Here is a 24,617-nt window from a genome sequence, read left to right on the forward strand (position 1 = left end):
ATTTGACAAAATTAAAATGATTTGAAAAAATTGATAAAATGATTTTTTTTTTCACGCACACACATGATAAACTATATAGACAAAAGTATTGGGTCACCCCCTTCTAATGAACAGGTTTGACTACTTGAGTAATTTCCATGAATACAAATCTTAATGTTTAAGCATATATTGATATTCTTGGGAATTGTGTGCTTCTAATTTTAAAGCAACAGTTTGGACAGGACTCTTTTCTATTCTAACATGACAATGCCTCTGTGTATAAGGCAAGGTTCAAAAAGAAATGATTGATCGAGTCAGTGTGGAAGAACTTGACTGGTCTGCAGAAAGCAAAGTCCTAATCCAGCTGAACACCTCTTCTGTGATTTTAAATGCAGACCTTGAACCAAAAACTCTTTACCAAACACCAATGACTTGTGCATACACTGCATATACAGTATGTACACCTTCTTTAGAACAGTAAAAATACACTTCCTAAACTGTGGCAAAGATGGAATCATAATTCATGTATTTAAAAATTGTATTTCCATCTCTGTTGCAACAGTTTTGGAAGTGTCTAAACCCGTATGTACAAGTCATTGGTTGTAAGTCATATAAGAAGAGAGAGCAATTACACCTGCATACATAGCCTAGTGAAATAATGTGGACCTTCTCTGTGCCTATATTTCCATAGTTAAAGAGTTGAGTGTGCTGTTACTGTTGACTTTTATTTGCATGTGTCATTACATTGTGTGCATAGCACTCATGACACAACAGATAATAATATTGACACAGCGTATGTGACATAGCAGAAGCAAAACAAGTCAATGCCAAGTCAATGCTGCCCCCGAGGACACCCTAGACCGGAAGAAGTGGAGAGCGAAGTGCCAAACAGCGGACCCTGCACCAGTGCGGGATAAACGCTAGGAAAGAGAGCATATGTTCAAATTTGGTGAAAATACTGTTTAGTTTGGTATGCAGAAACATGCTGTTGGTTTCCAAGGTTAAAAACATGGAAAACAAAAATACATAAATACAAATAAATGTAGAAAATACAAATGCTAAGGTGGATTTCTACTGTGAAGGCACAATGGAAATGCAGTGCTTCATTACAGAACATGCAGCCTGCCTCCACCACATTCAAATTAACACGCCCAAAGAATTACAGCAACAAAGACCAACACAGAGAAAGAATTCAGGAAAAATATGTGAATGAGGAAGAAAAATGAAAAGCGCTTTTATAATAAACAAATGATGTGACGCTGAATGACGGAAGAGAGCAGATACTGTATAATAATCACAGTTTGAAGCTGCAGACAGAAACACCAGACTCAGGACAGAAACACACCACCTCTGAAGTAAGAACAACACACATGTGCATTCTTTAACTAATATTATATTTTTGTAATATTAATATTGTCTTGATAATTGTGCACTGCACATTGTGCATTTATGTTCCTGTTAAGATCTGTGAATATTTAAAATATGAGTTTGTCTATATTTTTATTCTTCAGAAATGGACCAAACTCTATATTTCATTCTTCTTCTCATTGGTGAGTGTGTTTGTCGGTTTATTTATGGTTTATGGCTTCATTCGGTTTGATCCAGTTGAAAAGCATTAAAGCAAAGCCTCTCTTTCACAGCTCTCTGCTCCGTATCTGAATGTGTTCAGCGTCAGTATCACTTTATAAATGAGAACAAGACCTGGACTGAAGCTCAGAGATACTGCAGAGAGAATTACACAGATCTGGCCACCGCTGACAACATGAACGACATGAACGAGCTGAACAAGAGTGTTAATAATAGACGTGTTCAGTATGTCTGGATTGGGCTGCAGAAGACGGGTCGTGATGAATGGCACTGGTCTTCAGGTGAACCTGTGCTCGATCTGAACTGGGCTGATAAACAACGTGATGGCACAGATGAGTGCACTTTTATAAAAAAAGGGAAATGGCATGATTGGAAATGTAGTAAAAAGTTGTCTTTCATCTGCAATAACAGTGAGTACAAACACCTGATGTAATAAACATTCATTTAACAAATGATGTGTCGTATGAAAAATGAATCGTGGCAACAGTAAACGCTATGAATCAGTGTAAATGAAAAAGCATGAAAACATAATATTTACCAAGTCAAATCTACTTTTGTAATGCTGTGGCAGATATATCTGCAAACCTGTTAACTAAAACATAAACAGAAAGAGAAGGAGATCTAATTGTAATCGACCAGCTCTAGATTTAAGAGCTCATAGTGATATTCATAATCACAACACTGTAGCAGCACCATGACAATTAATGAACACAGCTAAAGAGATGAGTTAGCAAATAACTTCTGTGACACATTTGATCATACTTGATATCCTTAATTTTATTTGTAATCCACCGAAAACATTTCTTACAAGTTTTGACAAATCTTTAGATTAAGGTTGAAATCATTTGGGCATTAAAACTGTTCTGTTAAAAAAAAAAAAAAAAAAAAAAAAAGTTTATTTATTCTTATTTTATCCTTAAAACCATTATCTCTTTCACACATCTCCCATAGAGAGAGAGAGAGAGAGAGAGAGAGAGAGAGAGAGAGAAGGAAAAGAGATTTTGATTTTCTAAAACACTTTATTATAGACAATTAACACATTAACCAGACAATCAGGTCAAAAAAAAAAAAAATAAAAAAAAAAAAAATAAAAAAAAAAAAAATAATATTAAACCAAAATAGGAGCAAAAACCAAGTTGTTTTCAAAAACCTCACACAAAGCTCCGCCATAGCACCAAATCAAGTCAAAAGAAAAAAGATCATTCATGACTTTGAAATAACGGAAATCAATGAGAATTCTAGATTTTACTGAATTGAAAAAAACTGCCAATAAACTATAACTCGTGTTTTGTTCAATTTTGCGTTTCCTAGTACCATAAATAGCCATTTTAGCTTGACCTAATAAAAAATTCAAGAGTTGACATTTAAAACGTTTTCTCTGAACATATTTAAAACCACAAATAAAAATCCTAATAGAAAACGTCTCACCAAAGCACAAAAATAAATTCTGTAAAACAGTAAACAACGGCCCAAGTCTAGAACATTGCATAAATGCGTGAAATACAGTTTCTCTCTGCAGACAGAAAGGACAATCATGACCAACGTCAGGATTTAAAACTGAAATAAAAGCATTAACTGCAATTGCCCCATGTAAAATTCTCCACTGCAGATCCCCAAATTTCTTAGTTAATGGTGACTTGTACAACGCTTTCCATTCAGGGTGCTCACCCTCTTCCAACTGTAAAATATTACGCCAGGAGTATCCACTCTATTATTTAAAACATTTTGTTTAAAGATTTAACACACATTTTGTACATTTCTTTTCCGGAAGCTGGCTCCAAGCCAATTAGTGTCACATCTTCACAGTACAAAAAAACACCTCTACAATCTTCTAAAATGGGAGATAATAACAAAACAGGGAAAGGATCGTCACTGTTTGGAACAATTAGCCCTCAGAATAGTCCTCCAACAACTTGATTTCTTCCGCTGTGAGAGCAGCTCTCCATTGCCAAGAAGTTTAGCGACTGTTCGTTTTGAATGAAATCCCAACTGTCCAGCCACTAAATCAACATTTTTGAAGTCCTTTCCAGCTGACTGTAATAGGCACCCAAGAGTTGTTACTTTAGAAGAAAGAAGAATTCCATTGAGTGCAGGGAAAGGGCCCTCGAGAGATATGTCCATGCGTGACCCACAGACTAAAGGTTCTTGTAGCAACCAGTATAAAGAACTTATTCCACAGGGTCTTTGCACAGTGAACAAAGTCCACACCTTAAAAACATTACGATAAAAAATTGGAAGCTTGGACAAATCCATCTTTTTAGGATTCAACCAGAACAAAGACTTGTCCATACCTAAGAATCCAAAAGACTTCAGCACCATGAAGGCTACAGATCTCCAGTTTGAATCCACTGGTCCACTCAAAAGTCTCTGTACAAATTGAAGCCGAAAAGCTGCTGTTCTGCTCTGCAAGTGCATAAGACCATGACCACCCTCTTCCTTGGGCAAATACAAAACAGCTTTTGGAACCCAGTGCAGTTTATCCCAAAAATCTATCAAAATTGACTGAATTTTGAATAAAAATTTGCTGGAGGATCAACACACCTTAACCGATGCCATAAAGAAGATGCTATCAAGTTATTAATAATCAATATACGACCTCTATATGACAACTTTGGAAGTAAAAATTTCCATTTATCAAGACGACCTTTTATTTTCTCAATAGCTCCTTCAAAGTTTTTTTGTACAACCATTTCATTTCCCAAAAACACTCCAAGATACTTAAACCCCCTAGTCCAAGTTAAACCATCTGGGAGGTTTGGATCTCCACCTAACCATCTCCCAACCAAAATGGCTTCACTTTTAGACCAATTTACTTTAGTAGATGAAAACACTCTGATATCCTTCAACAGTTTTAGCAGCAAATTGACATCATTCTGACAGCTAATAAAAATAACAACATCATCAGCATATGCCGATAATTTAAATACCTTTAAGCATCCTGGAATATGCAAGCCATACAAATCTGTTCTTAACTTACTTAAAAAAGGCTCAATTGCTAAAGCATAGAGCATACCTGAGAGAGCACACCCTTGCCTTATACCTCTAAAACCTTAAAAGGCGCATAAGTCACCATTAACTTTCAAAATACTCTCAACGCCACTATACAAAACCTTAACCATTGAAATAAAATTAGAACTAAAACCAAACGCCTTTAAAACATCCCATAAATACTTATGCTCAACACGATCAAAAGCTTTTTCTTGATCGAGTGACAAGAGGCCAAAATCTAAATTAAGACCTTTACCAAGGTCCAAAACATCCCTAATAAAAGATATATTATCAGAAATTTGTCTACCAGGAACACAATAGGTCTGGTCAGGATGGATCACCTGCTCCAAAACTTCTCCTAATCTATTTGCCAGAGCTTTGGAAAACAATTTATAGTCATTGCACAACAAACTGACTGGTCTCCAGTTTTTAATATCATTTAGGTCTCCTTTTTTCGGCAACAAGGTGAGAATTGCTCTACGGCAACTTGTGGGTAGCCGCCCGCTGGCCAGGCTTTCCTTAAGCACCTCCAATAGGTCCGGACCCACCTCCGGCCAAAAAGACTTATAAAAGTCGACTGACAACCCGTCAAGTCCAGGTGCTTTCCCACATTCCATGCTTTGAAGAGCTTTTTCCAACTCCTCCAGAGTTAAAGCTTTGCCGAGCTCAGCATTAGCCTCTTCAGATAACTGAGGCAAATTCTCAAGGAAGACATTATCAGCTTGTTCATGCAAGAGTTCACTTTTATACAATTCTTCATAAAAACTAACTGCTCTTTTTCGAATGCCATGAGAATCTGACAACAAAGATCCACTTTCAGATCTCAAAGCATGTATAAATCTTCTTTGTCCATTTTTCTTCTCCAAATTGAAAAAAAATTTGGAAGGTGCATCCATCATTTCTATGCTCTGAAAGCGTGATCTGACCAGAGCTCCTTGTGCAACTGTATCTAATAATTTACCTAAAATATTTTTCTTCTTATTAAGAGAATCAAACTGAGCCAAATTACATGTATTATCAACAAGCATCTGAAGCTCCACTAACTCTTTCTCAATTGTTTTCATTGAACGGGTAATGTCTCTTGTGACATTGAGAGTATATTGCTGACACAACTGCTTAATTTGTACTTTTGCAACATCCCACCACTGCTGCAAACATTGAAAAGAAGATTTTGTAGTTCTAAACAAAATCCAAAACTCTTTAAAAATATCTTTAAAGTGCTTATCACTTAATAAATTACTATTAAAATGCCAATAAGCACTTTTTGGTTTAATGAAGCTACGAGATACAACACACTGTAACAAACTATGATCAGACAAACCCACTGGACAAATTGAACAGCTTCTAAAAAGATTAAGCTGATGTTTAAAACAGTAAAATCTATCCAACCTTGCCAGTGAGATCAAGTTATCATAAGCATGAACCCACGTATATTGCTTTTGAATACCATGGAAATTTCTCCAAACATCAACAATCTCATGAGTTTTCAATAATTGAATAAGTCGTTTTTGTGAGGGCATATGCGGTTCAACATGATTCCTATCAAGAAAACTCTCAGTGCAGTTAAAATCTCCCCCTAACAACAAATAACTATCAGGATTACAATTACATAATACATTACTCAAAGTGTCTAGAAAATCATTCTTTCCAACGAATTGACTGGAACATACACACAGACAAAAATAAAAGAACAATTTTCAAACTGGGCAACAACTTTCAAAAGCCTGCCTTTTATAACTTCTTCTACCTGGTAAGAACAGGGAATAAAATTCTTAGAAAATAAAATGGCAACCCCACCACTAGTTGAAGTCAAATGACTTAAAACAGAAAGCCCCTCAAATTCTTTAGCCCAGTCAGAACCATTTAATATATCAGTGTGTGTTTCTTGAACAAACAAGACATCAATTTTCTTTTGTTTAATTATCTCATATAATTTAAACCTTTTCCCAATATCTCTAGCCCCATTTACATTCAGAGAAGCCATGAAAATCTCCCCATTAATAGAAAAAGAAAACAAAATGAGCACAGCCAAAGAAAACAAAAAGAAAAAATATTTATGTGCTATCATTACTGGCATTCAACCTTGGTTGGGCATTAAGTTTGGCAAGAATCTTCTTTAGCCGATACACTTCCTGGTTTGTAAAACCTCCATCATTTCTTAAAGTCTTTGTCTTTTCAATGAATTGCAGAACATCAGGAAAATATTCTTCAACCCTTACTTTTCTGGCATTTTTAGTCACCTTAAGAAAAGACTTTATATCCTCTACAGTGTAGCTCTGGCTAGAAAAGCCACTTTGAGGTAAACTGCATGAAACACTACATTCAGAGAAATCACTCTCACTCTGTTTCAGATTGACTCAAATCACAAATGTCTGTCTTTTTGGTCTGTTTACCAGTGTGCTGTTGCTTTAATCGTCTCTTCTGAGGCGTTTTAAAGGCAACATCGTCTAAATCCATCATAAAAATCGGATCCTGCTCTATGTTGAGAGACACTTGTTCCCCAACTATAACAGGGTTACCACCATCTCGCTGTTCGTCCACTAGAACCTGCACTGACTGCCCATCTACCAGAGAAGGCCCGTCTCTTTCTGCGTCAACCGCAGCATTCTCTCTCTCACCAGATATATCAGTCGGCATTACATCTGTAACTTTGTCAACTACTGCCTTTGGTACCGGTTTCTGAGGCAAACTTGTACTAGGTGCATCAACAGCAGCAGGCAACGCAACAATAACATCCTGTATCTCATCATCACGCACAACATTATTTTTCCCCCCATCAGCCGGTAAACGATTTTTCTCCAGCTGATTTAATCTACCTGGACAAGCGCGGATCAAATGACCCGACTCCCCGCAAGCAAAGCATTTCATGTTGTTTGTTGTGACAAAAATAACATAGTTAAACTCATCCTGACGAAAATTTAAAGCCAAATCCAATTCATCCAGATTGTCTTGTAAAATCATATAGACATAACGTCTAAAAGACACAACATGCTTCAATAACGGGGACTTACACCCGATTGGAATCATCTTTATCGGAGAAACAAGTTTGCCATAACGAGAAAGCATTCCAGTCAAAACCTCATTCGAGATAAAAGGTGGCACATTAGACAAAGTTACTCTTTTCGATGGAGTAGAAAGGGGAAGTACTGGGGTGAAAATTCCATTAATCACTACACCACTTTCAACTAACTGGTTCGCTAAATCAACTGTCTTTACAAACACCACAATAGCATTATTCATACGAGATGCAGACAAGATGCTCTCAGTACCAACCACTTCACCTATAGCCAGACTACATTCTTCCACATTCACAGCGGAGTCTACTTTAACACCATGACGCCGTGTCAGGAAATCAAAACTACCTGAGACCGCCATGCTCCTGAAACAAACCGGGAGCAGACGCTCCGGTATGTTAAAAAACCCTACCTTACCCTCCCAAACTAAATTTAACCAACAGTATTCAAGAAAAGAAAGAAAAAGATAGAAAAAAATATCCCACTCGTACCTGCACACGCCAAACACTCACACTCAACGCTCCGCCCACTCACTCAGCACATGCGCGCACACAGAGAGAGAGAGAGAGAGAGAGAGAGAGAGATAGAGAGAGCAATCAATCATCATTTGCTGGCAGCTACTTACTACTGATGAGGTTGTGGGATGCGATGCATCTGAAATAGACAACTGAGTTTAGAATTACAGTGTGTCCATTTGTTTATGTAAAAACAACTATGTTCAGGAAGGCCAAAAGTAGCAAAACATGGACAGCATGTGAGCCCTTCACAATCTTAAAAGAAAAAAAAGTGATATAAAGTCATGGGATAGCTTTAAAAAACCAAGTAATAATTTTAAAAAATTCTAACAGTATGGATTATTAATTCAATATCTCTGTTACCTACTTAGTGGAGAAGAGGAGAGAAGTATCCTCAGCTTCAAAGAGAAAAGAACATGTTTGTTTGGACACCAGTTGAAATTTTAAACTTAAATTTGTATTTAAATTTAAGAATGAAATCATTTACCTGTTGAGAGTGTGTTGACAGTCTGTGTAGCTGTATCACTGAACTCCAGAAAATCAGTAATTTTTGAAAGATTTTAAAAACAAAAGGGCGGGAATAAAGAACCCTAAACTCTAACACAAAGAACCATTTCAGCATAAAAGGGTTCTTCAGGATACTATGGTTCTAAATATAATCGTTACTGCATGTAAAGAACCTTTAAAGAACCATCTTTTTTTAGAGTGTACCCTTATGTATAGTTTTATTATTACATGTTTTGTAACCACTATTATTATACTAACTAGGAGTGGGTGGTATGATCAAAATTCATGGTATGACTAATTTTATTTTACGGTAACAATATATTTCACAATATAGTTATTTGTATGTAGTTATTCTGAACATTGACAAAAAGGACTTTATATAAGAAACTCAAATACTTTAGAAATGAACAGTACCTTCACCTTCTTTGAATTTTCTTTTTCTTTTATTTGGTAGTATTTTTGTCTCATCTGGCCACAGAATCACCCTGATCTTCTCGCAACATTTCCCTAATTCAAAAAGCATCCGTATTCATACACTTGTATCAGCGAGCAATGCATCACAATATATTGCTGAATTGATATTTTGAGCACAGTCCATGTGTCTTCCTATATTTTGTCTTATTGTGTCCTGTCCTAGAAACAAACAAATAAACAAATAAATAAAGTGAACCAACATAATGAATTCTAGACATAAGACACAGCATGTGTTTACACAATTACAAACTGTAATGGCAGTTACTCACTCTTAAAGCTATTCAATTCTAAGCATATCATATTGCCATTGTAAGGTTTCTTTATAGTGTAAGTGTTTGAGAGATACTGAAGCATTGATTTTGTTTATCCTGGAAGCGAACACAGGACTCGTCTTTGTCAATCAGAGGATGAACTGGAGAGACGCTCAGAGTTACTGCAGACAGAATCACACTGATCTGGTCAGTGTGAGGAACCAGAATGAGAGTCTACAGGTTCAGAAGATCATTAGTGATAGACAGTTATCTGGATCACAAGTCTGGATCGGTCTGTTCAGAGTCAGAGACTGTGGTCAGATAAGAGTGACTCCTCATTCAGATACTGGAGCACTGGTGAACCTAATAATGATGGAGGTGTTGAAAACTGTACAGCTGTCAGTCAGAACGATGGATTGACGTCTCTTGCACCGATCAATATTCTTTTGTGTGTCATGAAGGTGAGCAGATCCTCACAAAACACACACAATCCATCATCACCTCCAGATCTCTTAAAGTTGCTGCTACATGTCTGACATGACAAATTCATCCACAGAGTTTGTTCTGCATGTTGTGTTTGATCAGTCTCTCTCTAGTTTCTGCTTGTGTTTGTTTGGTTTCCAGATAAACTGATTGTGATCAGAGAGAGTCTGACGTGGTCTGAAGCTCTGAGATACTGCAGACAGAATCATGTGGATCTGGTCTCGGTTCATTCAGAAGAGATTCAGCGTCGTGTGATGAACGTGGTTAAACGGGCGTCTACTGCGGAGGTGTGGTTGGGTTTACGTCACTCCTGCACGGTGGGCATCTGGTTCTGGGTGAGTGGAGAGACTGTGTGCTATCAGAACTGGGCTCCAGGGAACACAACATCAGCGGAGGACTGTGAAGATGCAGTGAGATCTGGAGCAGTTCAGTCTGGAGGAGATCAGCGCTGGATCAGCCGTCCTGAACACCACAAACTCAACTTCATCTGCAGCAGATATTAAGAGTGAAAGATACACAGAACTTTCATGTAAGAAAACAAATTGTGTGTTTCCTGTTGATGTACTATTCTGTGGATGTGTTTACTCCATTTTAAGAGCCTCGCCCTTCAGAACTGCTTTTACAAACTCTTTCCAAATGTTGTTTGTGTAATTTAAATTCAGATTTATGGGACATTCATCTGCCAATTTAATTTTGTGAGTGGTCATAAGGGCATCATATTTACTCATCATAGAGAAACCTTTGTACTGTTTTCTTTCACTTTCATCATGGTAGTGTGTTTTTTTCAAAGTAAAATTTTATTCATTAATGTAATTGAAAATAATTGTTATTTTTTAGTTTCCAGTTGACTGGTTGCTGATTTTAAAGATTGAGAGACTGCAGAAAATGAAGATGAATGAAGATGAATAATAATTTATGTTTGCTGTATACCTGTAATTTTTAACTTAACATCTTAATTTCTATTGAATGATTTTGGCATTGTACTGATTAACCTTGTGCTTTGGTAAATTTGCACGGCTCAAACGATATTTATTAGTGTAATGGAAATAATAGAATATCCAGTGGTGTAATGTAATGAAGTAATAATACTTCGTTACAGTACTTAAGTATTTTTTGGGAGTATTTACTTAAGTTGTTATATTTCAGCCAACTTTTACTTTTGCGTCACTACATTTCCTAATTAAAAATGTATACTTTTACTCCGATACATTTCCCCGAAGCATATTCGTTACTTACAACAAAATAGTCAGAAGAACAGGCGCTGCAGGACAGCATGCTTGACGAATCAGTGGTCTGGCGCTTGCAAGTTAGACTCCTAAAAACACCTTTGCTCATGAGCAAACAAGTGCACAACCGCGGATGAGTAATTTTCCACTGAAGTCGAGTCTGGGGTGTGTGATATACCCGGTATCACGCCAAAGCGTGCAGAAGACACTGGTCCACTCGAGGATGCGTGTAATTGTCACGCTTTGCCTCCTCTAGGCGTGAAAATTACACGCATGCATGAGGGTGAAGTTACCAATAGAGTACCAGCAGGGGCGATCATTTTCTCAATGCCAACAGCTCCCTAAACAGAAGCGATTTAGTGCATTCTCCAAACATTCCCGCGCAAGGTAAGCTTATGATTTTTGTGTTGATATTAGGTCTTTATTGTAACTTTAGCAATATGGCATCACCATATTAGGCCACAGACAGGTCAGTGCCTGGACGCAACCTAAGAACCTGCCGGTGTTACGAGATTTTCGGTTTCCGAGATTTTCAGTTTCAGTGGGCGGAGCATACATGAATATTAATGAGTTTCCCGGACATGCGCGTGGAACTGACGATTTCAGTTTACGCTCCTTGTATCTCAGCAGGTTTAATGGAATATTTTAAAATATTTTCAGCGTTGTGCAAACGTTTGCCTATTTGTTCATCATTTTGTAACAGTTTATAATGTTTTTATTAATTGCACGTTTTGTGCAGTCGTCCCTGACTGAATGATAGCAAGCATTCTTTGTGTAATGTTAGGATAAAGCACAGCAAACCTCAGCTAGTTGTATTGATTTCAGTTTGTTGTGCTGTAGCTTAGCTTGCAATGCTTTAAAACTGTCTGCTATTGTTATCTTTTGAGTGCAACAGCTGAAATAAACTTGTATCTGTGGACTAATCATTTTTAATCTGTTTGACTTATATTTACAAAATTAACAGGAATCCAAGACCACACACATGGATGAAAGTGTTCCTTTAATACATAAGCACAATTTTGGATTAAACAAATTTGTATGGACAAAAGTGTATAAAGTAGCCTATATTTGGTACACTGTAAATGAGAAAACAAATAGGCCTTCACGGCATTTTATGGAATAGAATATGCAACTAATTTGATGTTAACAAAATGATTTTATTAACAGCAACTTAATTTAATGTATGTCTGTATTATTATTTTTTTCTTTGCACTGGTAGCTCCTGTCACCAAGACAAATTCCTTGTGTATGTAAACACACTTGGCAATAAATATCTGATTCTGATTAGCCTACTGTTCTAAGGCTTTAAGGTCTGTGATGTCAGATTTCAATTTTTCCTCTTCAGTGTCATTTGATCTTTCAGAATTAATTCTAATATGCTGATTTGCTGCTCAAGAAACATTTCTGATTATTATTAGAGTTGAAAATTGTTGTGCTTAATGAAGTGTGGAAACCATTACACAGTAACAGGATTCCTCGATGAACTGAAAGTTCTACAGTATTTATTTGAAATAGAAATCTTTTGTAACATTATAAATGTACTTACTGTCGTTTTTAATTAAATGCATCCCTGTCAAACAAAAGCATACATTTCTTAAAAAATAAAATACAATAAAATAATAATAATAATACTAAAAAAACAACAACATAGTAATCCCAAAACCTTTGAATGTCACTAGTCAAATGCCAGAATCAAGTTTAGAAATATGTTGTTGTTTTACCTCTCTTACATATGATCTTAGAATAACTTTATTATGTGTCATATTTTTATACAGCAGATCCAACAAGGATATTTACATCACACTCTTTTCTCCTATGTAGTCTTGTTTTGGTGCATAAATCTTTTTAGTTTGTAACAAGAATTCAATAGTGATTCATACTCAAAATTGAGGAAAACTTATATTAATCACATCCTCCATGACTAAATTTTGAGTGTGAATTATTATTGAATTCATATTTTAAAAACAAAATGTCACTGTCTCAAATAATATCAAACTTCCACACCAAAACACATTATAGCAACATCTAGATATCAAAAGATAGTCAAGGCCACAATCCAATCTTTATTCCACTTTATTTTTATAGAAAAGTGCCTCTATTTAAAGCCTAATTAATAATATATGTTTATGAAACTTTATGGCTTATAATGTAAAATAGATCATGCATTTGTATAAATGATCATCATTGTGTATCATCCAAGTACAGTGCAACACATGGTCAAAGAACAGATGACAGAGAATAACATCAGTGTAGGTTGCAAAATTCTTCTTAGGCCACTGATATGGTGGTGAATGTTATTTCATTCATTGCCAGAGGATGACCGTTTTAAAACATAAAAGGTAACAGAAGAGTATATCAATAAATAATTGAAATGGTTGTTGGTTCACATGTCTATATCTGCACTACTATTGGAAATCAGTGTAGACATAATCATCCAGGTGTTCTGGGATTCTTGGTTTCACTGTGCAAGGGGAACCTTACACCTTTACTTGTGATCATCTTAATTTATATTTGTTTGTACAAATGTTTAAATATTATATATGGGAAACATGAAAAAAACAATGACAATTTCAGCAACTTAGCAGTTAGTTTATAACCAAACAACACGGAGAATGTTGAACAGAGTAAGTTAAGACATGGATCATCACACGCTATACAAAAATGTCCACAGATACATTCATATAGGTTTATTTCATTTGTAGCAGACATAATGTATTCAACAAATGATAACAATTAATAAGACAGTTTTAAAGCTTTGCGAGCAACAAATGAACAGCACAATTAACGAACTGAAATCAATGTATACAACTGGTTTGCGGTGATTTATCCTAACATTACACAAAGACTGCAATCTGCAATCATTCAGTCAGGGACGACTGCACAAAACGTGCAAGGTTTGTGTGAACAAAACACTGCAAACTAATCAAAACTGTTACGAAATGATGAACAAATGTAGTTTAGGAATAGGTTAATGCAACGCTGTAAATATATTTACCTTTTTTAAAAATAGTCCATTAAACCTGCTGAGATACAAGGAGCGTAAACTGAAATTGTCAGTTCCACTCATTAATATTCATGTATGCTCCGCCCACTGAAACTGAAAATCGCGGAAACCGAAAATCTCGTAACACCGGTCACGGCCCGGTTGGGTCATAATTTAAACCATATTTTTTTCTTCGAGCGCGGTCATTTCAGAAATCCTGATGTAAGTTAGCTGGAGTCTAGCTAACGTCATATTTGCATGTGTGGACTGTGAATTTTTTTTTTGAAAATGTAACAATTAAAAAAAAACAACAAAAAAAACAAAAAACGAATAATAGTATTATTGTGTTCTGTTTAAATAAAATAGTAACGTTAGCCTAATATGCACTGCCGGTTTTAGCGCTGTTTATAAAGCGCGTCAGTGAATGAATTGTCACAGGGTTTTTTAGGGTTTTTATTTTATTTATGTTTTGCCCTGTAATCGAAATCTTATATAGAATTGCAGTTATTTATTTGCCCTTATTTATTTTATTGGCCTTTTGAAAGATTTCATGTGAGCTGAGGAGTCAACCTAGTCAACTGTACTTTTGTCCCAACTGCCTACTGTCTTTTGGTCTAGACCATGTTTTATTATGTTTCTTGTGCTTTCATATGCAAAACTGACCCTGAATCAGACCTCATGATTTGGTATCTTGCTCTGTTTGTGGTAAAGACTGGTGTGAGTTTTACAAAGAAACATGAAAGTAAAGTAATAAGCAAATTGTTTTACTGTATTGCTCTTGGAGATAAGGGAAGTGTAATATAATTACATTACATTTACATTTAGTCATTTAGCAGACGCTTTTATCCAAAGCGACTTAAAAATTATAATGGCATCTGTAAAGTAAATTAGACAATGATTGTGTATATAGCCAATTAGCCAGATGACCACAGTATACTGTATATACCTGGCATATTTAACTGTTGCTGCTTTGAGGGCCCCTCATATCTGTAATGATACTGTGATTTATTTTTAATGCAACTCATCCCGTACTTAAAGCCATAAATACCATTCATTTGAGAACACTCTGAAACTTTTTTCTGGAGATGCAATGCAACTGATTACAATTTTTATTGGTTTAGGGCAGGGGTGTCCAATCCTGCTCCTGGAGGGTCACTGTCCTGCAGAGTTTAGCTCCAACCCCATTTAATCACACTTGAACCAGTTAATCAAGGTTTAACTACTAGAAACTTCCAGGCAGGTGTGTTTTGAGGTAACTTGGAACTAAACTCCAGAGGACATCTGCCCTTCAGGACAGAGTTTGGAGACCCCTGGGTCAGGGTTTGTGAAAAAAAATAAATAAATGACGGTGACATCTGTGATTCTGATAAGTCAAAATAAATTTGTCATTAAAGAATTTTGCTTTTATGTCCAATAACTACATTTTAATTAATGTTTATACAATAGACCATTTCATGTCTCTTTGAAATGTATGCATGACACAAGGGCTGAGTGGGCAGAGTGAAAATTAACATTTTGTCATAAGACTAAACCAAATACATCATTGTAATGGTCTTGATCAGCAGAGTAACAGCATCTGAAGGCTATACATGGCTCCTACTTTGAAATATTGACCTCTGAACTTTGACATTGACGCATGTTGTGAGTCTTATAATTCAGCAACTGAAGGGGCTACAATGATGAGACCAACTGTTATACAAAGCTCTTGAACTCTTCCATTATGAGGGCTACCTTTTGGTGTGATCACCAATAAGGGCCATCACAAAAAATAGTCAAAATTGAATTTCACCTGGTTATCATTTACAATTTCAAATTCTGAACAGACTAATGTTTCACATCCGCCCATACCCCTGAGTGCACTCTCAGTTTTATATTCCAGACATACAGTTATGAGAAAGAAAAAAAACAAAAAAAAAACAACTACAATTCCCAGTTGCAGCGGATTACAAAGTGATAGACAGCCCGTTAATTAAGTAGTTCTTCCGGTTTGCAAACTAGGGTTGTAAGGAAGTAGGGTTTCAAAAAGAACTATAGTATAAAATAACTTCCTAACAGACATTGCTAAAACAAAGCATAAAACGTGTTGTATGAATTCATACCAAAAAAACATTGTCATTATTAGCTAAAAATGCTCTTCTTTGCGAGGTTCATGTTCGTTGCTAAGGTAACCATGTTAAAGACTCCCATTCACACCTTGGGCAATTTCAGAGTCTCCAATTAGCTTGTTATATTCGTTTTCTTTAGGTTAAATATGATAACTTATAGGTTTTTATACAGAAAACACAAAAATAATGAAAAATAACTTTATTTACATATCACTTTTCAATGTAAAAAACAAAGTGACATGCATTAAAACGTAGACAAGAACATTCATACATACATAAAATGGTAGACATACCTTAAAGCAAACAGCCTATGATTGTCAGCTGATATTTACAATAGCAGTTGTCTAGTATTACTTGTATCCAGAGCAAAGTTATGCAGCAGGATAATGAAGAGCTTGTCGTATTTAAGTCGTGACGTATTGTCAAATCGGTATAGTTTTCTGTTGCCATCTGCACAAAGAGCAAGGGTGTTGGGTGTACATGCCGGGCAGGTGAAGTGCTCTACACTGGCCATTTAATCACACTTGAACCAGTTAATCAAGGTTTAACTACTAGAAACTTCCAGGCAGGTGTGTTTTGAGGTAACTTGGAACTAAACTCCAGAGGACATCTGCCCTTCAGGACAGAGTTTGGAGACCCCTGGGTCAGGGTTTGTGAAAAAAAATAAATAAATGACGGTGACATCTGTGATTCTGATAAGTCAAAATAAATTTGTCATTAAAGAATTTTGCTTTTATGTCCAATAACTACATTTTAATTAATGTTTATACAATAGACCATTTCATGTCTCTTTGAAATGTATGCATGACACAAGGGCTGAGTGGGCAGAGTGAAAATTAACATTTTGTCATAAGACTAAACCAAATACATCATTGTAATGGTCTTGATCAGCAGAGTAACAGCATCTGAAGGCTATACATGGCTCCTACTTTGAAATATTGACCTCTGAACTTTGACATTGACGCATGTTGTGAGTCTTATAATTCAGCAACTGAAGGGGCTACAATGATGAGACCAACTGTTATACAAAGCTCTTGAACTCTTCCATTATGAGGGCTACCTTTTGGTGTGATCACCAATAAGGGCCATCACAAAAAATGGTCAAAATTGAATTTCACCTGGTTATCATTTACAATTTCAAATTCTGAACAGACTAATGTGTTTCACATCCGTCCCATGCCCCTGAGTGCACTCTCAGTTTTATATTCCAGACATCCAGTTATGAGAAAGAAAAACAAAAGAAAAGAAAAAAACTACAATTCCCAGTTGCAGCGGATTACAAAGTGATAGACAGCCCGTTAATTATGTAGTTCTTCCGGTTTGCAAACTAGGGTTGTAAGGAAGTAGGGTTTCAAAAAGAACTATAGCATAAAATAACTTCCTAACAGACATTGCTAAAACAAAGCATAAAACGTGTTGTATGAATTCATACCAAAAAACATTGTCATTATTAGCTAAAAATGCTCTTCTTTGCGATGTTAAAGACTCCCATTCACACCTTGGGCAATTTCAGAGTCTCCAATTAACTTGTTATATTCATTTTCTTTAGGTTAAATATGATAACTTATAGGTTTTTATACAGAAAACACAAAAATAATGAAAAATAACTTTATTTACATATCACTTTTCAATGTAAAAAACAAAGTGACATGTATTAAAACGTAGACAAGAACATTCATACATGCATAAAATGGTAGACATACCTTAAAGCAAACAGCCTATGATTGTCAGCTGATATTTACAATAGCAGTTGTCTAGTATTACTTCTTGTATCCAGAGCAAAGTTATGCAGCAGGATAATGAAGAGCTTGTCGTATTTAAGTCGTGACGTATTGTCAAATCGGTATAGTTTTCTGTTGCCATCTGCACAAAGAGCAAGGGTGTTGGGTGTACATGCCGGGCAGGTGAAGTGCTCTACACTGGCCATTTTCTCACACTGGTACTGGCAGAATGTGTATTCCATAAAGCTTCTTTGGAATACATCTCCATGTATTTTCCCAGCCTGTACATTAGATTAGTGAAGAGTAAAATGATCTCTACTTAAGGAAACTTTGATCCACACTGATCTTACCCTTCCAAAGTGACAAGTCCTTCTCTCCAACATCTGCAAAAAACCTTGTCTTGATAAACTGGGTGCAATAGTTTTCATTTCTTCAAATGTACTGAAGACATCCACTGAAAACAGCGTGTCAGCATTCACAGATGCTGGCCAATACCCACTTCTTATTAGGTCACTCATGTCAGGTGTCCACTGTGCCAGACATACTTTGCACAACAAATTTGGCAAATGCAAATCATACCGACCTAAAATTAAAATATAGAACAATATTTGGTTATTTAAAAAAAAAAAACAAAGGAACAAGAATGAATTAAAATATAAAACCATAGGTTCCTACCATTTATGCAAACCAAAATAATTGCTCTGCCAGCTGATTCAGTGATGCTTACAGGGTCACAAGTACATAAAGTGACAGGTCTCACTGTAGGTAATAAACACACTGAAAAAAAAAAAACAGTTAAATGATTAGTGAGAAAGCATTAAAATATGTCCAATTATGATTGCAATTTAAATTAAAATTTGAAAAAGAAAAATATATATATTTAACCACTTCACCAATAAGGTTCAAAACACTACCTTGATTGACCAGTGTATATTTGCCATCTTTTTTTACACAGCACACTGTTGGCTCAATGAGCTTGTAAATTCCCTCAATGCAGGACTCCCTGTTATGAAAGGGTGAGTTTTTTGTGTATGTCACAATCCATACACAGCCACTCTTCTGGCATGCAGTCTTTGCAGCAAATGATGGCAGGAGATGTGCAGTGGCTGCAATTCTGTTCTGGAACCACATTGCAGGATGGCAAGCAGTTTATGTGATAGGACCTTGCTTTCCGCCACTCCTCTTGGGCTACAGATTGGTGCAAGCACCATGATTTGGATGTTGAAGGATACTTGTTTGTGCCTTGAACATTTGCTGAGGTCAGAATGTCCTGTAATTTCTGCATCTCACTGTCTGTAAGACAGAAACAAACAAACAAAAATCATTCCTTTCAGGTTTATTGCTAACTTGCTTAATTACAGTAAGGTGGTGACATCTTACCAAATAAGTGTTCAGAGCAGTTTGATTGGGTAACTGTGGGAACCTCCATAGCTGACTCAAAAGGAGTAGCATCCTTACTGCCAACTACAGATACTACTAAAAAAAAATTGTTAAAGAAAGGAGATAACACTTTTTTTTGTCTTATTAACATATAATACAGCAGGGGTTCTCAACTCTGGCCCTTGAGATCCACTTTACTGCAGAGTTTAGCTCCAACCTTGATCAAATTCACCTGCATATAACTCTGTAGTAATCCTGAAAACCTTGATTAGCTTATTCAGGTGTGTTTGATCATGTTTGGAGCTAAAGGGCCAGAGATGTGAAACCCAGTAATACAATGTTTGTATAGTGACTTAAGGCTATAATAGGCATGACTGTTTAGCATGTCTGACAATTCCATTTAAATGACAAATTTATTAAAAAGAACACCTTATTGAGTTAACAAGCTTCAATCTATATACAATAGGCACAGTTACACTCTGTTAAGAAAAATTGTTTGGTGGGTAATCACAAATAATCTTGGAAGATTTCCGTGTCTCTCCACTTCTGCTTCTTTTAAGCAGTGGACATCCTTCAGCATCTTTCTCCACCCATCGGACATTAAATTTATTATAAGCATACGTTGCTTTGCCCTTGGCTTCCTTTGCCTTGCATGACAGAAAGTGAGAATTGTATGATAACACTGAAATATGGCCAACTCTTGAGCAGTTCATACAAATTTTGTGCTCTAATTCCCACAATTTAGTATTACCACCAAAACTGCAAGATCACTGTCTCAATAAATATACTCACTTTATTTTGAGCAAGAAGCATGTCTGCGATGAAAATAGCATCCTCTGCTATCCCTCTGTCTTGCTGAGCAGCCATTTCAACAACACTATGCAAAGCAAGATAAAAACATGGTTAGACAAAAAGAAGGATTGAGGACGGGGTGTAGGGAGGCTATAGGGAGTCAGGAAAAACAAAAAGGAAGGCTAAGTGTTTTGGGCAGTGAGAGAGAGTAAGGTGAAAGAAAAATAAAGAACAGAGTAGCAGTGCTTACTTGAAGACAGTGAAGCTTTAGAAGAAGCTCTTAAAAGAGCTGTTGGTTTTCATACAAAGGTATACTGTACACTAGGTTTAGGTAACACTAACAGGGAAGGGTGGTGTGTAAGAACAGGAGCTGTTGGACAAAGGAAAACAAAACAAAACCAGTTAACTCTCTTGCAGCAAGGCTTGCTGGATTAGTCATATTATACATGCACAACTGCAGTGCAACAAAATAAAGTAGGTAATTGTGATGCTTTTATTGCACAATGCATATTCAGCATGTAAACTGCATGAATGAACAGTTGATCAGAATTCATAGAAATGAGTGACATATATAGTTTAGCCTCTAAATTCTCTAATTACTGCAAGTTTATGACAATTTTAAGCAGGACTGCATAACAGAACAGAAAGTACACTGGACGCAGAGAAAGGATGTAACTTTAATGCAAGTGCGCATAACATATCAGCGAGCAGGGGGTTTACACAATTTAAAAAAAAATGCGCTGGGCAAATAAATAGCTGTAATTCTATATAAGATTTCGATTACAGGGCAAAACATAAAAAAAAAAAAAAAAACCTGTGACAATTCATTCACTGACGCGCTTTATAAACAGCGCTAAAACCGGCAGTGCATATTAGGCTAACATTACTATTTTATTTTACAGAACACAATAATACTATTATTACTATTATTCAATTTTTTTTTTTTTTTTTTAATTGTTATATTTTCACAAAAAAAAATCACAGTCCACACATGCAAATATGACGTTAGCTAGACTCCAGCTAACTTACATCAGGATTTCTGAAATGACCGCGCTCGAAGAAAAAAATATGGTTTAAATTATGACCCAACCGGGCCGTGACCGGCAGGTTCTTAGGTTGCGTCCAGGCACTGACCTGTCTGTGGCATTAATATGGTGATGTCATATTGCTAAAGTTACAATAAAGAACTAATATCAACACAAAAATCATAAGCTTACCTTGGGCGGGAATGCTTGGAGAATGCACTAAATCGCTTCTGTTTGGTCTGTAGGGAGCTGTTGGCATTGAGAAAATGATCGCCCCTGCTGGTACTCTATTGGTAACTTCACCCTCATGCATGCGTGTAATTTTCACGCCTAGAGGAGGCAAAGCGTGACAATTACACGCATCCTCGAGTGGACCAGTGTCTTCTGCACGCTTTGGCGTGATACCGGGTTTGATGATACCTAGAATATCAAAATCGACTGCGGGCGGCAGATCCTATTCCTGTTTAGCACCCAAACTCTGGAACAGTCTACCTAACACTGTTCGGGAGGCAGACACTCTCTGTCAGTTTAAATCTAGATTAAAGACCCATCTCTTTAGCCTGGTTTACACATAACACACTAATACGCTTCTATTATTCAAATCCGTTAAAGGATTGTTAGGCTGCATTAATTAGATCAACCGGAACCGGGAACACTCCCCATAACACCCAAAGTACTCGTTACATCGTAAGAAGAATGGCATCTATTTGTCTGTTTCTTTCCTAGTCTGTTTCTCAGTCCGTATCCGATCAGATGGTGGATCAGCACCAAGAGATGATGTCTACAGCCCTGATCGTCAGCGGAGACCAGGACACCCAGATGACCCCCAGAGACATATCCCCAGTGAAGACCTCGATTAAAATATAATAAAATTAAAATATAACATATAACTAAAAATATAATAAAATACCTAACTACATAATACTATTATTGTTAGAAATTGCAACAAAATAAAAAATAGAAATATAAACTTTTGAACTGCGGGTTTCGTCTGGTCAGAGGAGAACTGCCCTCACTGCTCAGCAAGGACATCGCATGAATTGAACAAGACATGAAGTGTCTAAAGTAAATGTGCACAGTTCAGCTGAATGATGAAGTTTACTTTGACTGTATGCTTTGGATAAAATGAACAAACTGTGAAACATAATAACCAGAACATTAAGAATAACACTGATAGAGCTCGTGGTTTATCTGTCAATCAGATGCTCGGCCACTGATCTATGCTCGAGACGTTTTCTTTTAGAATGATCATTGGCTGATAGAAATAAAAAAATAGTATTTTAGATGGAAATAAGATCCTCAATCACGTCATGATCTATTCTGTCGTGCAGCGCTCAAAATTGTGGACAACATAAACCAGTTCCACCGTAAAATAACCCCTGAATAATAATAATTATTATTTTTTTAACTGGTTCATTAAATCTATCCGAAATAAACTTTTCGTGGAAACGAATCAGACTTCTAATCACTTTTAGCGAGCATGAGGCGAAGGGTAAATATCAAAATGAAATAGATCTTTTATATAAAAAAAATAATCTTTTATCTCACAACTCTTTTATCGAGCATGAGGGAGGCGAATGGTGCTTCTCAAACGGAAGGCTGCATCCTCAAATTCTGATGATCTCAGTACAGACTCGTTTTCTTTCAGTTTATTTTCGTGAATTTAAATGTGTGCAGGCTTCGTAGGATGCAGCCTTCCGTTTGAGACGCTCCCATAGATAAACTTTGTTGAACTGAAAAAAGCTCTGAATGAGGAGTCGATTCCTCTTGATGGGATCGATTCTTTTTGGAATCGATTCCCAGCTCTAATTTAGCTTGTCTGTCTGTGTGTATTTAAACAGCTTGGTTTTCACTTGTGTTGCTGGCCATTGTTTTATCATTCCCTGTATTGTTCCCTGTATGTTTCTGGCTCTCTCTGTGAGGATTATGAGTTTTTCTTGAGTTTTGTCTTTTCTTAAAGTTGTGCTTGCAAGTGGATTCTCTCTCTGTCTCATCCCTACCTTACAATTTGTGGAAATAAAAAATAAATAAATACAATCCCCACACAAGATATTTAACGAATACCTGGAACAATAAATGATAAAATGCATTTATTTGAAAGTTTCAGCAAAGAATCACTCAGGCATAATTGAAATAACATAGGAAATGAATACGGGTCATTTTAGACCCATGTTGTGCATTAGAAGGGTAGTGACACAAAAACGATTTTTATTCAAAAAGTAAGAAAGAAAAGGTCCCACTTTATATTAGGTGGCCTTAACTACTATGTACTTACATTTAAATTAATAATTTGGTATAATGCACTTATTGTGTACATACATGTTTTTACATTGTAATTATTTTTTTTTAAATACCTATATGTAGTTACATCTGTAATTAATTTCTGTAATTACATTTATAATTACACTGTTGACTCATCCCTTACACCTTAACCCACCCTTAAACCTACCCAGACCACCAAACCTGTCCCTAACCTTACCCATATCCCACCTCAATAGCAGCAAAAGTGTTTTGCAATACAATATGACCACAATAAGTACATTGTACTTATTTTTTGATGCAAGCACATAGTAGTTAAGGCCACCTAATATAAAGTGTGACCAAAGAAAAAAAAATAAGAATATGTGATTATCAAAAACAAGTTAATTGAGGAATTCCTGGAATTCTGAATGATGAAATTAATTTCTTGCAAAGATATAGAAAAAATAAACTCACTGGTTAACGTCATTACTCAGTGGACTACATGTGGATTTAAAGATACATGAAAAACGCTTGTTTCTTTTATTTATAGTCAAATTTCTTTCCTCCGGTTTTTGTAAGCTAGAAACCTTCTCAAGTGCAGTGTCAAGCCACTTATTAGGATAACCCTGTGATTCAAAATCCATATACAGGCTCTGGGCTTTAGCCTCAAAATCCTCTTTCTTAGAACAAATATGGCGGAGTCTCAAAAACTGGCTATAGGGTAAACCACATTTTAATGGCATTGGGTGAGCACTCAGCATGAAGGAAACTGTTCTTAGCAGTGTCTTTTCTATAAAGAGAGGAGACTATTTTAACTATTTGTTTAATTTTAACTTTGTTGGGGTTATTTTGGCATTGTTAAGGTCCTCCTGTTGTGGCCTGTGCTACTTGCAGCACATTTCTTTTTTTTTGCTGCACATTTCTATATCTGGTTGTGTCGTGAGTATTTTCAACACATGCGCTGTCAGTCTGATGAAGATGTTTTATTAATTTGCTGGTGCTTTTTCTATTTGCATGTGTTTTCTTAAGTTGCAGCATGTTGAGCTCTCTAGGCCACCGAATTGTTTTCCTTACACCTACATTTAAATCCTAGATTTACAGTATTCATCAACAAACTACAATCAGCTGTGCATGTCCTCTGTCAAATCTGGAGGTGGCAAAGTGTTTTAATCCTTCAGTAATAATCAGACATTGGCACAAACAGGTATTAAGGAATAACACTTTCATTGTTATTGTCATTCAATTCAGGCCTTTGTAGGAAGTGCAAAATAATATATGATTAAAATTGGTTTTAGATGTTGTTAACCTCACGCCTTAGCTACACTTCATATCACTATATCTCCTCC

The 24,617-nt window shown here is 36.2% G+C and overlaps 1 protein-coding gene and 1 pseudogene across 1 annotated transcript; one reads left to right on the forward strand and one right to left on the reverse strand.

Moving 5' to 3' along the window:
- The first annotated feature begins 1,311 nt into the window (after positions 1-1,311).
- LOC131544688 (macrophage mannose receptor 1-like) lies at positions 1,312-24,580 on the forward strand (annotated as a pseudogene).
- LOC131544684 (uncharacterized) lies at positions 17,780-19,964 on the reverse strand. Its single transcript, XM_058783069.1, has 5 exons — positions 19,214-19,964; positions 18,748-19,126; positions 18,509-18,610; positions 18,184-18,416; positions 17,780-18,114 (listed from the first exon to the last, which is right to left on the reverse strand). Exons 2-5 carry the CDS (start codon positions 18,962-18,964, stop codon positions 17,851-17,853), a joined length of 816 nt encoding a protein of 271 aa, XP_058639052.1. The 5' UTR covers positions 18,965-19,126; positions 19,214-19,964; the 3' UTR covers positions 17,780-17,850.
- Positions 24,581-24,617: the final 37 nt, after the last annotated feature.

This window comes from Onychostoma macrolepis, chromosome 07, assembly GCF_012432095.1.
Source record: "Onychostoma macrolepis isolate SWU-2019 chromosome 07, ASM1243209v1, whole genome shotgun sequence".
In the NCBI taxonomy this organism is placed as follows: domain Eukaryota; kingdom Metazoa; phylum Chordata; class Actinopteri; order Cypriniformes; family Cyprinidae; genus Onychostoma; species Onychostoma macrolepis.

Bases quoted from the DNA above. Each gene is read 5' to 3' on its own strand.
- LOC131544684 (XM_058783069.1), bottom strand. From the start codon at position 18,964: ATGTGGTTCCAGAACAGAATTGCAGCCACTGCACATCTCCTGCCATCA. The intron at 18,611-18,747 runs GTAGTGTTTTGA...TTTTTTTTTCAG, and splicing joins ATATACACTGGTCAATCAAG to TGTGTTTATTACCTACAGTG. The intron at 18,115-18,183 runs GTAAGATCAGTG...TCTAATGTACAG, and splicing joins GGACTTGTCACTTTGGAAGG to GCTGGGAAAATACATGGAGA.